The sequence below is a fragment of the Procambarus clarkii genome, chromosome 23 (assembly GCF_040958095.1).
Source record: "Procambarus clarkii isolate CNS0578487 chromosome 23, FALCON_Pclarkii_2.0, whole genome shotgun sequence".
In the NCBI taxonomy this organism is placed as follows: domain Eukaryota; kingdom Metazoa; phylum Arthropoda; class Malacostraca; order Decapoda; family Cambaridae; genus Procambarus; species Procambarus clarkii.
Genome location: NC_091172.1, coordinates 26685205 through 26701912, shown reverse-complemented (window position 1 = coordinate 26701912; position 16708 = coordinate 26685205). Strand labels below are relative to the sequence as shown.

At 41.3% G+C, this 16708-nt stretch overlaps 1 protein-coding gene across 1 annotated transcript in view; it reads left to right on the top strand.

Moving 5' to 3' along the window:
* Nucleotides 1-16708, top strand: part of LOC123749014 (uncharacterized) — a 129813-nt gene that overhangs the window by 103918 nt on the left and 9187 nt on the right. Inside the window, exons 7-10 of the mRNA XM_069329754.1 lie at nucleotides 361-508; nucleotides 10753-10883; nucleotides 11669-11831; nucleotides 14040-14523. Coding sequence (XP_069185855.1) covers nucleotides 361-508; nucleotides 10753-10883; nucleotides 11669-11831; nucleotides 14040-14523 — 926 coding nt within the window. The remainder of the gene's footprint in view (nucleotides 1-360; nucleotides 509-10752; nucleotides 10884-11668; nucleotides 11832-14039; nucleotides 14524-16708) is intronic.

The window sequence follows — 16708 nt, the reverse complement described above, 5'->3', positions numbered from 1 at the left end:
CCCCCCCTCGCTAACAGGCATTTACATAGGCCACTATTTCCCCCTTAGCTCGTGCTTATAGAGGTCTGTTTCCCCCTTAATAGACACTAAAAATAGACCTTTATCCTCCCCTTAACAGGTATGTACAGTAAACAAATCCACAGGGGCCGTGGCGAGGATTCGAACCTACGTCCAAGACGCTGTTTTAATCGACTGAGCTTCAACATAGTCGTTCATTTGATGCATCAGGCTATCGTGATTTCTGTGTGTATCTACAGTAGTCTCCCTCCCTTAACAGGAATTTAGAAAGGTGTGTAGCAATCTAAGTTAACCGCCACTTACAGATATCTCTCCACCTCGTCCTCGTCCTCGTCCTTACAGGTGGAGGCCGGAGGGAACGTGACGACGGCGACGCTGACGCTGCAGGTAGACAGACTCCACAACGGGGTGACGCTGGCCTGCACGGCAGCCAATCCTGCCCTTCCGAGGGCCCACCATCTCACGGACACCGTCAAGCTTAATGTGGTCTGTGAGTATGGCGGTTTGTTTTGGTGTCGGGCCTATCACACACTCTGGAGGGTTGTTAAGGGCTGTTAAACTCTGGAGGGTTGTTAAGGGCTGTCAACCTCTGGAGGGTTGTTAAGGGCTGTCAAACTCTGGAGGGTTGTTAAGGGGTGTCAACCTCTAAGGGGTTATTAAGGGATGTCAACCTCTGAAGGGTTATTAACAACCTATCAGTCTCTGGAGGATTACTGACGCATATCGACCTCTGGAGGGTTATGAAGGCATATTACCCACTGAAGGGTTATTATTGCCTATCAACCTCTGTAAGGATTTAAGGGTCATCATACTCTGAAAGGTTATTAATACCACCACCACAAGAGCTTATACTGACCAGCCAGCGAGTATACTTTAGTCCTGAACATAGTCCAGGACTACAGTATACTCTCATTGTATATACACTGTAAACCAGGGTACACCACTCGCGTTTAAATAATATGAGTGAGAAGGGAAATGGGACAGGGGGTAGAGATGGGAGAGGAGAAGGAAAAAGGGAAGGGGGAAAGGATTTAAAGGGTAAATTGAGGAAGGCTGGGCAGGTGGAGGAGGCGAGGGAGGTATGGGCGTAGGGGGATGTGAAGTGAAGAGGGGGAATGTTTGAGATTGAAAGAGAAGGGGGAGAAGAGGGGGATGTGAGGTAAAGACGGGCGGGTTGAGATTGAAAGAGAAGGGGGAGGAGTTTGGGTTATAGAGAGAGAAAAGGTTGTGCTACGTGAATAGGAAGGTGGGTGGAGGGGGAGAATTTAGAAAATGGGAACTGGAATGGTGGGGGAGGGAAGGGTGGATTTTAGACAGGGGAAACTCCTTCGTCTACTTCAGTTTCTACCTCCGCCCAATATATCTTTACTCGGCGTCATAACGAGCTCAAATTGTTTTATTTAGAGTTGAATTGTCAATACAAATTTAAATAAGCCAGTCTATCACTTTATTAAAAGTTGCTTTTGAAATGATGCTAACAACATCAGGAAGTAAGTTTTCTTGTTATTATTTATCGTTTTCGAATCTATTTGTGTACGGTCTCTCTCTCTTTGACCACCATTCTTACTTTTATAGGTCACTCTGGCCACCATTCTTACTTTTATAGGTCACTCTGGCCACCATTCTTACTTTTATAGGTCTCTCTGGCCACCATTCTTACTTTTATAGGTCACTCTGACCACCATTCTTACTTTTATAGGTCTCTCTGACCATCATTCTAACTTTTATAGATCATTTTAACCACCATTCTAACTTTTATAGGTCTCTCTGACCACCATTCTTACTTTTATAGGTCACTCTGACCATCATTCTAACTTTTATAGGTCTCTCTGACCATCATTCTAACTTTAAAGGTCTCTCTGACCACCATTCTAACTTTTATAGGTCTCTCTGACCATCATTCTAACTGTTATAGGTCACTCTGACCACCATTCTAACTTTTATAGGTCTCTCTGACCATCATTCTAACTTTAAAGGTCTCTCTGACCACCATTCTAACTTTTATAGGTCTCTCTGACCATCATTCTAACTGTTATTGGACACTCTGACCACCATTCTAACTTTTATAGGTCTCTCTGACTTCCATTCTAACTTTTATAGGTTACTCTGACCACCATTCTAACTTTTATAGGTCACTCTGACCACCAATCTAACTGTTATTGGACACTCTGACCACCATTCTACCTTATATAGGTCACTCTGACCTCCATTCTAACTTGTATAGGTCTTCCTGACCATCATTCTACCTTATATAGATCACTCTGACCACCATTCTAACTTTTATAGGGCTTCCTGACCATCATTCTACCTTATATAGGTCACTCTGACCACCATTCTAACTTTTATAGGTCTTCCTGACCATCATTCTACCTTATATAGGTCACTCTGACCACCATTCTAACTTTTATAGGTCTTCCTGACCATCATTCTACCTTATATAGGTCACTCTGACCACCATTCTAACTTTTATAGGTCTTCCTGACCATCATTCTACCTTATATAGGTCACTCTGACCACCATTCTAACTTTTATAGGTCTTCCTGACCATCATTCTACCTTATATAGGTCACTCTGGCCACAATTCTAACTGTTATAGGTCTTCCTGACCATCATTCTACCTTATATAGGTCACTCTGACCACCATTCTAACTTTTATAGGTCACTCTGACCACCAATCTAACTTTTATAGGTCTTCCTGACCATCATTCTACCTTATATAGGTCACTCTGACCACCATTCTAACTTTTATAGGTCTTCCTGACCATCATTCTACCTTATATAGGTCACTCTGGCCACAATTCTAACTGTTATAGGTCTCTCTGGCCACCATTCTAACTGTTATAGGTCTCTCTGACTATTGTACTGGCTTGTCACGACCCCTCACACCACTGTAGTAACTTGCCCAGGTTCCCTTTAGGGGTGACTAAGACATTTGGTGTAAAGTGGCTTTGGGGTTAACAGCCACTCAAAAATATCAAAGGAGACAGGGGAGGGTTTGGATGGGGTGATGCCTCCCCCCATATCACTGGTTTTGCGTCTTCATTTAAGATCCACAAGAGTGGGTCTCCCGCACAGGTAAATTCAGGTATATCAAAGATATGAATACATCAGCATCGAAACATAACCAGCTTGTATCTAATTGTGCTTGCAAATCAATATATATTATAGCTAAATGGTTAAGGTAGACAGACAACGGAACACATGAGGAATGAGAGAAAGTAAGAAAAGAACGATAGACAAATACATAGAAAAAAATTAAGAGAGCAAGAGAAAATAGCTGGAAAACGGAAGAAGACGCAGAAACTGGAGGCAATAAAGTGGAAAGAGCAGCCTGCAACGCCAACAGAAAATGAGGATGCAGTAGCGCGACGCACCCATAACTAAACTAAACTCCCAACACCACGCCAAAGTGTAGGACCCCTTAGCATCCGGTCTCGACGCCAGAAGGACCCCCATAAAGGCCACCTGCCCTACTTTTCCGCTTCCTGTCTCTCCTCCTCTTCCTCGTCCTCCTCATATTTCTCCAGTTCCTTCTCCGAGATTGTCTTTCTACTGCCCTTGAAACGGCGTTCCCCACAGGTCAGCTCGCAAAATAGTGTTGCGAGAGGGTTTTAAATTACGATATAAATTCCAAGGAGGGGAGAACGTAGACTGTGTTACTGACGAAGCCATAAACACAGTCATCAATCTTGCACGAAGTTGCGTTTGAGACGGTGGCCTGCTGTTTACATCAAGAGCAATGCTGTGTTTGCGAGGACGGGGAATACTGAGTTTGATGGGAGGAATTCTGTATTAACACTGGGCTGCTGCGTTTAACAGGAGCAATGCTATGTTGGAAATGGCGGAGTTTACTGTTTTTGACGAAATAAATGTTGTGCTTAAATTAAGAGGAGGCGGATTGCTATGTTTGAGGGATTAGAGGCTGTGTTTGAGTGAAGAAACACAGCCTCTAATCCCTGTGTCTGTTCCTTGTCAGACACAGTGACAATGTGTGTGACAGTGAATTCTGTATCTAAGAAAAGCTGACATAGTTGGGAAGAGATGCTGTGTTTTGTAGTGAATGCCATGTTGGAAGGGACATGGTGAGTTTGACCGAGGAGGCTGTGTTTGGAAGAGAATATTGTGTTTGGGTAGGTGTTGCAAAGTTGGGTTCATGTTGAAATTAAGGATGTTTTGTATTTTCGAATGGTGCTGTGTTCTGAGACTGTGGTGTGTTTTAGGTCACTGCTGTGTTCTGGTTGTATGTTGCATCTTGGGGTGGATTCTGGACTCAAACAGAGAGAGTAGACAGACGGAAACTATTCCTCAGTCAACAGTCAAGCAGGCAGTTGATTAAATATTCATATCAGTCAGACAGACAATAAGATAGATTAAGAAAAAGAAAGACGGGGAATAGAATGAGTGATTGAGAGAGACAGCGAGATAGAGAAAGAGAGAGAGAGAGAGAGAGAGAGAGAGAGAGAGAGAGAGAGAGAGAGAGAGAGAGAGCTTACTAGAAATAAAAATAGATTTAGATTTTTATAAAATATAAACTTTCAAGACAATATGAATGTTCCCTCTCCTCTGCCACACTACACAATGATAAACTTTAGGGTAACTTTTAAATACAAAATCCCAGAAAAAAAATAAATCAAATTTAAATTGTTATTAAATCTTGACAATGAAAATATAGTCTTCAAACATTATTGAAAATTTCATTTCTCTAATATTTTGTCTGCTTCTTTTATTGGGTATATATGAAATTTTGTTTCACTTAACAATATTTGGAAGTGAGAAATATTTTTGTTTTGTTTATTATTTGTATTAATTTCGGAGAAGTTATGTTTTAAATGATGAAACTTAATTCGATATATTTTTTTATATAATTATCAAAATAATAATTTAAAGTGTAAAGTATTTTGTCTGTATATTTTTTTTAATTGAATCATTTTATTAATAATGCATTTATTGTTTAATGTCAGTCTGATTTATTTAGACGCTACTTAACATCACACGCGCGCGGGCACTCACACACACACACACACACACACACATGTGTGATGTGTGGGTGATGTGGTGGAGGCTGACTCCATACACAGTTTCAAGTGTAGATATGACAGAGCCCGATAGGCTCAGGAATCTGTACACCTGTTGATTGACGGTTGAGAGGCGGGACCAAAGAGCCAGAGCTCAACCCCCGCAAACACAACTAGGTGAGTACAACTAGGTGAGTACACACACACACACACACACACACACACACACACACACACACACACACACACACACACACACACACACACACACACACACACACACATATATATATATATATGTCGTACCTAGTAGCCAGAACTCACTTTTTGGCCTACTATTCAAGGCCCGATTTGCCTTATAAGCCAAGTTTTCCTGAATTAATATATTTTTTCTAATTTTTTTCTTATGAAATGATAAAGCTACCCATTTCATTATGTATGAGGTCAATTTTTTTTATTGGAGTTAAAATTAACGTAGATATATGACCGAACCTAACCAACCCTACCTAACCTAACCTAACCAATATTTATAGGTAAGGTTAGGTTAGGTAGCCAAAAAAAGCTAGGTTAGGTTAGGTTAGGTAGGTTAGGTAGACGAAAAAACATTAATTCATGAAAACTTGGCTTATTAGGCAAATCGGGCCTTGAATAGTAGGCTGAGAAGTGCGTTCTAGCTATTAGGTACGACATATATATATATATATATATATATATATATATATATATATATATATATATATATATATATATATATATATATATATATATATATATATATATATGCGAACAAGCCTGAATGGTCCCCAGGACAATATGCAACTGAATATATATATATATATATATATATATATATATATATATATATATATTAACATTTAAAAGATTTTTTATGTTTTTCTTTGACATAATGACAAATACTTGAAGGAGGGCGAAGTGCTGCCTTCAGGGAATTCAATAAGAAAGGCGGACTTTCAATTACTTCCTCAAACTCGGCGGACAGAGTTAATTATCTCTCAGTTTATGCAGAGTTGAAGGAATAAGAAAATTTGGCCACTGTTCTAAGTTGGAACTTTTTTGATTGGATTGATTGATAAAGATTAAGCCACCCAAGAGGTGGCATGGGCATGAATAGCCCGTCAGTGGTACAATTTTTTTGTTCAGTAATTCTGTTCTGTATTCTGAGGTGGCATTTAATCGTCAAGCTGCTATCGCGGGATGAGGGAAGGAGGCGAAGGACAATAAATAGGCAAGAGAGAGAGAGAGAGAGGTGAGGAGAAAAAAATCTTAGAGATAGAAAAGCAAGGCAAAAGGTACGAAAGGTAAGGTGCAATAAAGGGGTTAATAATAGGAATAAGAACATAAGTACATAAGAATAAAGGTAACTGCAGAAGGCCTATTGGCACAATTGACTTGAGAATGGTCCAAGACGGACCGAAACATCGTCGTCCCTTCACTTTCTAGTGTGTGGTCTGGTCAACATATTTCAAACACGTTACTGTGACTCCTCGTCTGCATAAGGTATACCTAAATTTCTACAGAGTATCCCAGTGAACAAGATCTACCTGTTGTTTGTTCCGGAAATCAATGTCCCTGAGGCCCGGTCTCGGACCAGGCCTCCTGGTTTGTGGGGGTTTACCGGGCTGTCAGCCACAGCTGCTCGCAATTTGATGTATGAGTCACAGCCTGATTGATCTGGTATCCATTGGGAGTGTTTATCTTGTTCTCATTTGAGCACATTGAGCCAATCGGATAGTTATGCACCTTATCTTTAGAGTGAGAGTGTAGATCAGTCTTGATGTTCATTAAATTGTCTCTCTCTCTCTCTCTCTCTCTCTCTCTCTCTCTCTCTCTCTCTCTCTCTCTCTCTCTCTCTCTCTCTCTCTCTCTCTCTCTCTCTCTCTCTCTCTCTCTCTCTCTCTCTCTCTCTCTCTCTCTCTCTCTCTCTCTCTCTCTCTCTCTCTCTCTCTCTCTCTCTCTCTCTCTCTCTCTCTCACTCTCTCTCTCTCTCTCTCTCTTTCTCTCTCAGCGTACCTATTGCACCTCTGCTTTTCAACGAGGCTAATTTGCACTTCCTGCCATGTTTACTGGTCTGATGAAATGTTATTTCTCTGTGCAGATTTGGAACCAGTTTCTCCAATATTTTCCAATAACCTTAACCAAGTGTAATAAGTGTCTCTCTCGTCTGTCTTCTAGAGAATACTGATTGATACATTTTAAACGCTCCCGATAATTTCGATGATTTATTGAATTTATTCGAGCAGTAAAAAAAATCTCATTCTCCAGGGCAGAGATTTGGTATCTTTTGTTTGAAAAGTTTATGATATCCAACCTGTCATTTTTCTTGCAGTTGTGACAGTTATTTTTATTGTGTTCATTAAAAGTAAGGTCTTGCGATATGTTTTCTCCCAAATCTGTTATACCATTTTTTTGTCCTATTTGCGTGATTTTACTGTGTTTTTTTTTCAGTTTCGATATTCTCGTTTTTAACCGTAGTGGAGTAAATGGAATTGATCTTCATTGAACATCATGCTGTTTTCTGTGGTCCTTTGGAAGACCAGATATAGTATATCTATATACTATATACTATATACTATATACTATATACTATATACTATATACTATATCAGTATAGAGGAGTCATATGTCCTTCATATTGCCAACTCTCGTAAAAATCTGTGTGTAATCTGAACAGAATAATACGGTGCTATAGTCTGTGTCCTTGTCTATATTCGATTTGAAAATGAAAAATGAGAAAAGTACATCCCCTATTGACCTATTCAAGGTGAATGATCCGGATTTCAGTTTATTGACAATTACTCTTTTGGGTTCTGATTGTTAGGAAATGGAAAAACCCCTCTTCCTACTTTGCCAGTAATTCCCTTTGTGCACATTGTGTGTGCAATAACACCATGGTCACCTGTGTTGCATGCTTTCGCAAAATCTGAGTGTACATTGCATCAGTGTTTTATGCACATCTTCCATGGCATCTTAGGCCATTTCATAGTGATCTTGCAGCTGTGAGAGGCTTGAGTGTCCTGTCCTACACCCGTGCTGCTTAGGGTTATGAAGACGCTGTGTCTCCATTTGCTAATTATGATCTTGCTAATTAGCAAGCTTTTAACGCCGGTTATGATGATGTGTTGTTTGTGCTCTCGTGTTTATAATGTGTTTCGTCTGTTTTATATACAACTGGATTATTGAATCCCTGAGGAGAGGGTATACCTAGATTACTGTAGAGTTTACCAGCTATAGTTTACCTGGATTACTGTAGAGTATTCCCGAGGATAGAGTAATTGGATAGAGTAATCTACAACAATATAGAGTCACCTATATTGTTGTAAATTAATCTCCGAAGACAGGGTATACATGAATTATTAATGAGTATCCCAGAGGTCAGATTATAATGGGACTACAGCAGAGTAGCCCCGAGATAGATAGTCTACAAAATAGATTATTTACCCCTAACCAGTCAGCTCCAGTTTATAGCCACCCTGCAACTGTTCCATGAGGTTATGTGTTCACAGTGAGCTTGATCCAGACTGTCGTAAAACCGATAACAGTATCCTCCAGTCTCTTCAAGGCTCTTCTCTGGAGCTAATCTGGCCTCTGGGGGTAACACAATCCTTCGTAACGCTTGTCAGTCTCACTGTTACAGAACATAAAGAGAATCACAATTGTGTGATAAATCCGTGAAAAAATCATTCGGACGCAACGCGGAGATTTGAAGCAGCGTTGTATAGTGACTATACCCCAGACGGCTTGGCTTAACTCACTCGGCCACTTTGGCACAAATTCTATAGTGGCTGAGGGTGGTGTTAAGGCCAGCGTCTGGGAGGCACCAGAACGCTGGTTCGAAACTCTATGTTACGCTCTAAATTATTTTCTCATTGTTAGAGTTTTATGGTATGTGTTGTACTTGCCTCGGCAAGTATAACTTTTTTTTCAAAATTTTGTTTTCCACAATGAATGTGTCTACGGATGTTATGTACAACTGTTCTGTTCAGTAATAAATATCACGATTTGCATAAGTTGTGAATATCAGCTTCGGTGGTGGTGGTTGTGGTGGTGGTTGTGGTGGTTGTGGTGGTAGTTGTCGTGGTGTAGAGGATTTCCTGGTGCAAGACAGACCTATCTGCTCCTTTTTGGTGGTATTAAATGTTGGAAATACAAGTAGGGGTTAGTATGCAATGGTCATGTAATGGGTGGGTGTGCAATGGATGGGTAATGGGTGGGTGTTCAATGGATGAATATTGAGTGGGTGTGGAATGTATGGGATATATATAATTGGGTATTTTTAGTATGAGTAATGGAAGGGTGAAAGTGGTTTGGATAACATGTTGGTAAGGGAAGACTGATCAACGGACTATTACAGAAAGTATGAATAAAGAATTAGGACATATTTTTAACATACATCCAGCTTGATCCTGTAATACTCTCCTCCCCACATGAGAGTTGGATACAGCGTAATACAGCTTTATTTTGTATTACTGTTGATATACGTTGTCTTACGGCCGTTAACGACTGTAATACTAACACCAACATCAACAACGGTAACAGCTGAAAAACTAACGGTAGTGATAGTGCTGGTGGAAGCCGAACTAATAGGAAGGAACTAATAGGAAGCTACTGGTGGAAGCCGAACTGACGTAGAAATAGTTTTCCTATTAGTTAAAGTTGTTAAAGTAATGATAATAGTAAATAGTAATAAATTAGTAATAATTGGTTGTAAAGCGACTCTCGGGTTGTGTTCTGGTGGACTACGTAGGATAAGGCTTCAAATAAGCTATCGGAGGGAGAGCTCTTAACCTGTAACCACAGAGCTGTAGAAGAGTAAGCTCTTAGCCACCAAAAAAAAAGAGCCAGAAGACTCTTGAACCCTACAAAGTGTGAAAAAACAAAGTCGTATTATGGAAACTTTGGGATCCGAAAAGGCGGAGTTTGGAGGCAATTGTAATCTTGTAAAGTGGATCCTCTGTTTTTTTGTTTTTGGTCAGAGATCTCTCCAGTTATTGAAGAGAACGGTGTGGATATAGGTCAGCTGAAGTTATTAGTAGAGAAAGAGCTCTTGAGGAATGATCATATGTGCAATGTGAAGGGTGAGTGAGAGCTCAGGATTGATTCAGCATGAATGAAGACTCATGAATGAGGCAGCACGAATAGCAAGGCATGAATGAGGCTATCGTAAATAGAGGCTGACTTCCACAGAGCCTCTGAACTCAGATCGGATAGCGGGATGCCTATATGAGAGGAAGTCAAACCTATGCTCCAAGAGAACGTCTTAAGGCTCGCTCAATACGTGAAATCGAACAAAGTTATTAGCGGCGTTATTAATATAAGTGATTGTATTGGTAGGAACAGGAGTAGAAGTTGTGCTGAAGGGTCCAGGTTCGAGTCCTGGCCGGGGCTGGATTGTCTTTAGTCCTTATTATAGCTTTTTACCTCTGTTCACCCAGCAGTAATTGGGTTCCTGGTTGTTAAGCGATTGTTGGGTGTTGTTCCAGGGAAGACTAAGACTTACCAGGAGTTAAGGAACGTAGTAATTGTAGCAGTAACGTGATTGTTGTCATAATTGTTATTAATAATGACACTGTCCTCGAATGCATCGATCCCCATCTGCTTATATCCACCCCAAGTCTCATTCACACGTGTCTATCCCACGCTTGAAACAACTTTAAGTGAACTTACGTTTCAACGCCCCCCCCCCTTTTCTCTACGCCAGACCCCCCTGTCGTGCGTCTGTCGCTGGGTCGCCCGTTGGATCCCGGCAGCATTAAGGAAGGGGACGATGTCTACTTCGAATGCCGAATCGTCTCAAATCCGCCGTACCAACGAGTAGACTGGTACCATAACGTGAGTACCAGAGTTCGATGTCCATATACAGTACTTCGGTACTTCGATACAGTACTTCGGTATCCACACAGAACGTGATTCTGGCTTTGCATATCAAGATGTCTAATTTTAGTTTTCATTTCTTGAATCCGGATTGAGCCTGACAAGCAATCCGTGTTTCGTTTTTGTGTGTGTTTTGGGATTTTTAGGAGTTTCTGTGAAACGACTTGTGTCTCTGATTGCGGTTTTGTGTCCCTGATCCCAGTTGTGTGTCCCCGAATCCCAGTTATGTGTCCCCTGATCCCAGTTGTGTGTCCCCTGATCCCAGTTGTGTGTCCCCTGATCCCAGTTGTGTGTCCCCTGATCCCAGTTGTGTGTCCACTGATCCCAGTTATGTGTCCCTGATCCCAGTTGTGTGTGCCCTGATCCCAGTTGTGTGTCCTCTGATCCCAGTTATGTGTCCCCTGATCCCAGTTATGTATCCCCTAATCCCAGTTGTGTGTCCACTGATTTCAAATTATGAGTTTCTGACTCCCAAATATGCATCTGTAATTGCAGCAATTTGTCCCTGATTCCAAATACTTATACCGAAGACTATACATGTGACTCCGGACAGAGATGTTTCAGGTGTGTCTCATATCCTCGCTGTATATATGTAAGCCACAGCTAGAAGGTGTATATTTATATACATCGAGAAGCTAGGTACACTTCCCAGTGTATATACACCGAGAAGCAGTCCCTTCCCCCTTCCCCCCCCCCCCTCAACCACTGTACTGACGTGTGTGTGTGTGTTGGGGGGTTTTCAGGGGGTGTTGGTGCGACGTAACGACACCTCTGGTGTAGTGGTGGTGAGTGGGCTCAACCTGATCCTGCGGAGCCTCCGTCGGGAACACTCGGGGTCCTACACCTGTGGAGCCACCAACGCCGAGGGCTACAACACCAGTAACACCGTCACCCTCACCGTCAGGCGTGAGTTGACATCACTGTCTTGAGATTTTGTATGTCTTGACTCATTCTCTCTCTCTCTCTCTCTCTCCACCAATTTTAACATTAAGAATATTCGTGTAAGTTTCATTTCTTGTCTTAAGGAGTTGCTGGAGTCTCCATGATGTTGGGTTGCCAGCACCAGCGCTCACCTGGCCTCCTCTCGCATATTAATTTCGTGCATGAGATGAGGATGCGACGGCCGGAAGGTTATTGAGGGCCATTATGTGTCATTAGGCACTCATTTACGCGGTGTTTGGCACTTGTTATTAGGGTCATCAATTTTGTTGTGGGGGGAGAGCCGCCTGCCTTATTATGTGTTAATTATCACGACTGGTTTTTTTTGTTTATTATGGTTATATAAAATATTGTTGTTTTCAGTATTGTTATTATTATTATTATTATTATTATTATTATTATTATTATTATTATTATTATTATTATTATTATTATTATTATTATATTCATTTTTGTTGCTTGGTACTAGACGTTTCTCTTTTCTGATGACTCTACTATGTGAAATAGTTCACTACATAGAAAGGTTTTAGTCAGAAAGTGAAGCACGAGAGTTAAAATTAAATATATATATATATATATATATATATATATATATATATATATATATATATATATATATATATATATATATATATATATATATATATATTAATATTTAAAGAGAAATTTGTATGTTATTTGTTCTTTCTGTTTCGACCTGGTGTCATTAATGCTAAAAACTTCATTGGGGTCTCTATGGAAGCTACCCCACCTGCTAATAAGAGCAAAGTAGCTAACTCTGACCCACATCTGTTAGTCACCTACCCTTCCACAATCACCATGCAAAATTGGGTGAGACTAGTTCAACGCATCTGGCCTCCAACCTTGTTCAGACAAAGAAGCAAACATACTAACAGACATTCTCTCATAGACAGAAACTGCGAAATTTGTCAAAAATAATTCACTTCATACAAAAAAATATTTTAATTCCCACATAATCTCACGCTCACCATATATGAATTAATTTTTAAGTGGCATTCCTCCTCTGGAAAATGTTTCGTCCTGTGTTCTCGTTTCTTTGAAGAGGCGGCTAATGAGAGGAAATAATTCCAGACACAGGAGAGAAAGGTTCACTAACTTAAAACGTAAACACGGAGGCCATTGAAGCCACCGCGAGCTGGGGAGGAGGTGACAGAGGTCTGTACGCATGTAGGAATAATAGTCCTTCTGAAATAAAACAGTTTAAAGACATTTCTTTTTGAAGTGGGATGTATTTTCTTTTCTTCCGTCTCTCTCTCTCTCTCTCCCTCTCTCTCTCTCTCTCTCTCTCTCTCTCTCTCTCTCTCTCTCTCTCTCTCTCTCTCTCTCTCTCTCTCTCTCTCTCTCTCTCTCTCTCTCTCTCTCTCTCTCTCTCTCTCTCTCGCTCTCTCTCTCTCTCTCTCTCTCTCATGTTTCAACCACAGAAAACTCCCTCACATCAAAAACGAGAAGTTAGTTGGGGTCATAACTCTGAGCTTTCATAAGGAGTCGGAGAAAGTTGGTGGGGCTGGGCAGGAAGAACTCCACCAGCGAGTCACCTTCTGAAAGACTTCTCCTTGCAACGACCCTTTTTTTTTTGGTCAAGTTTGTGAGAGTGATATTCACTCAATCGACCCACCACCTCTTTACCACCTTTTCTGATCCGCGGTCGTTCTTACAGCTGTTTATTTTGGCCTACGATAATTTTTACGGTCGAGGTTTCTTATTAATAGTTATTGTTAAAATAGACGGTTTTTTTTTGTTACAATTGTTACAGTTTTATTTATTTATAATCATCGTTAAAATTGACGTTTGTCATTTCAAGTTATTGCTGCAGTTGCTTGGATTTGTTATGTTTGATTAGGCCTGGTTTAGTTTGATTTGGTTATTTACACTACACGTTATTAATCAGACTAACGAGAAGTCTAATAGGCTCAGTGGTCCTGAAATTCGTTGCCTTCCAAGTAAAATGATGGAATCGATATAATTCCATCGAAAACGATGGAATCTTTTGAGAGGCAATATGGCCACCACACATCTGCTCCTCACCTGAAGTCTTCATATAAGAATCCCTCGCATATCAAGCATTTATTAATACACACTTTGGTAATGATGATTGAGAGATGTGTTACGAGTGTGAGTACTGAAGGCCAACAATAACAGTTGTGTTGTCGCCAGACGCGCCGGTGTGTGCCGGGGACAAGCGGGAGAGGACCCAGGGCGCCGCCAGGGGGTCGACGGCAGCGGTCAAGTGCACAGTAGAAGCTGAACCCTCACACGACCTCACCTGGACGTGGATCAGGAAGCGGGCGGATGGCAGCGAGGAGGAGGTGCCTCGTGAGGACGTGAGGAGTGAGGGACTCACCTCCAGCGTCCTCCTCACACCTCACACACCCGACGACTACGGTAGACTCCTCTGCAGCGCCGCCAATGGCGTCGGGCCGCAGCGGGCGGCGTGTGTGGTGATCCTGGTGCCTGCCGGGCCCCCTGACACGCCCACTAACTGTACCGTGGCACCAATTGAGCCCGCCGCCCACGCCCCCACCCACGCCCATACCGCCTCCCTCTCCATCACCTGTATAGAGGGCTTCGACGGCGGCCTCCCCCAACACTTCACCTTAGAGACGTGGCAAGATGCTAGTCTCACCTCCAACGTGAGCAGGTAAGCAACAATTGATTTTGTTTTGCATTTAAATGTATCTCTAGTTTACAATCTGCAAGGTTTACATCGTAGCTGTATACCTCACTACACGTACAGACGCCCGTCAGGAAGACAGACGGGCGCTTCATATCTCCCGCAGTCACTAAATGCTTGTTCAAGATTGTTCAATATACAATCAAGTTTACACTAGCAATGAGATATGAGTCGTGATCCATAATATTCCCCCTTAACGTGATTTCCTAAAGGCAATATCGAGTCCTGTTGTCATTAGGCTCATGTCCAACGACCTCCGATCATTTCCGTCTGGTTCTCCTGCCCGTGACAGCGACGGCTCCAGCCTCCTTGAGTGATATTGGATCGTAAATAGTTTCCTGTGGTTTTTCTCATTTCTCTCTCTGACTCACACATGACGGTAGCACGCACGCGCGCGCACATACATACATACATACATACATACATACATACATACATACATACATACATACACATACATACATACATACATACATACATACATACATACATACATACATACATACATACATACATACATACATACATACATACATGCACACACACACACATACATACATACATACATACATACATACATACATACATACATACATACATACATACATACATACATACATACATACATACATGCACACAAACACACACACACACACACACACACACACACACACACACACACACACACACACACACACACACACACACACACACACACACACACACACACACACACACTCAAACACACACACGCTCTATTAATGTTCATTTAATTTTCTGGTTAGGAATATAATTAAGTTTCCACTTCTGAGTGAGACTCAGCGCATCCCATTAATCCACTTCATCACAAGATAACACATATTGATCTCACGCCACTGAGAGAGAGAGAGAGAGAGAGAGAGAGAGAGAGAGAGAGAGAGAGAGAGAGAGAGAGAGAGAGAGAGAGAGAGAGCTTCCTTCATCACAGGTGTCCAGTCCCAACACCTGCACTCAATCTCAGTTCAAAACAACACCTGTGACTTTGTGTTCACATTAACACTTAATGAAATAAATCTTAAAATAGATATTAGATGTTAGAATTTGAAGGTTAATTCGTGATTTAGGCACGTCAATTGGGTCAAATTAATATATCTTAATACCTTGTAATATCAGAGTATTATCACGTTAATGACTTGAATAAATCACTTAATAATTAAGCTTCTAATTCTACATTTTCAAATCTAAGTAATTTAAGATTTATTTAAATAATGTTATTGTAATTAATTCGTCGTTTAATAGAAACCAACAACAATAAAGTAAAAAAGTGTTTAAACACTTAGAGGATACAGAGCAGTAAACAGCGTTCGGGGGTCGTAGTTCAAAGGGCCCGGGTTCGATTCCTCCCCGAGGCAGAAACAAATTGGCAGAGTTTATTTCACCTGATGCACCTATTCACCTAGCAGTAAATAGGTACCTGGGAGTTAGACAGCTGCTACGGACTGCTTCCTGTGTGAGTGTGAGTGAGAGAAATATATGTAGTAGATATGATAGAAGAAAAATAGGTCGGGAATCAGAATATTAGACAATCGATGATTTAGAAATGCGGAGAACAACATCTCGATCCTGCAAACACAAATAGTAAATGTAAACACACACACACACAATGTGTGTAATATACGCTAATGTTATATTGTTAGGCTGTTATATTGTTACAGAAGCGTTATACGACAAAGAGTACTGGGAAGACGGGACACCACGAGCGTAGCTCTCATCCTATAACTACACTTAGGTAATTACATACACACACACACACACACGCACACACACACACACACACACACACACACACACACACACACACACACACGAGACAACACAGAACGTGTACAACACACGAACACAGTAGAATACTGCAGTCTTGACGCCTCGAACAACAAAATGTTACACCGTGAGGATGGCTGAACCTCTTCACCTGTTTCCAGTTGTCCATTCACTTGGACTAATAGGTACAGCGACGACCTCGCCTTTGGTAGGGGTCCGCGTTCGATCCCCGATGCTCCAAATAGATGGATACTGTTCCTAAAACCTTACGTCCTCATATCCCAGCTCTTAGTATATCCTCATATCTAAGCTCCCTCATGTTCTTAGGTTTTCTCATATTCCAACTCTTAGT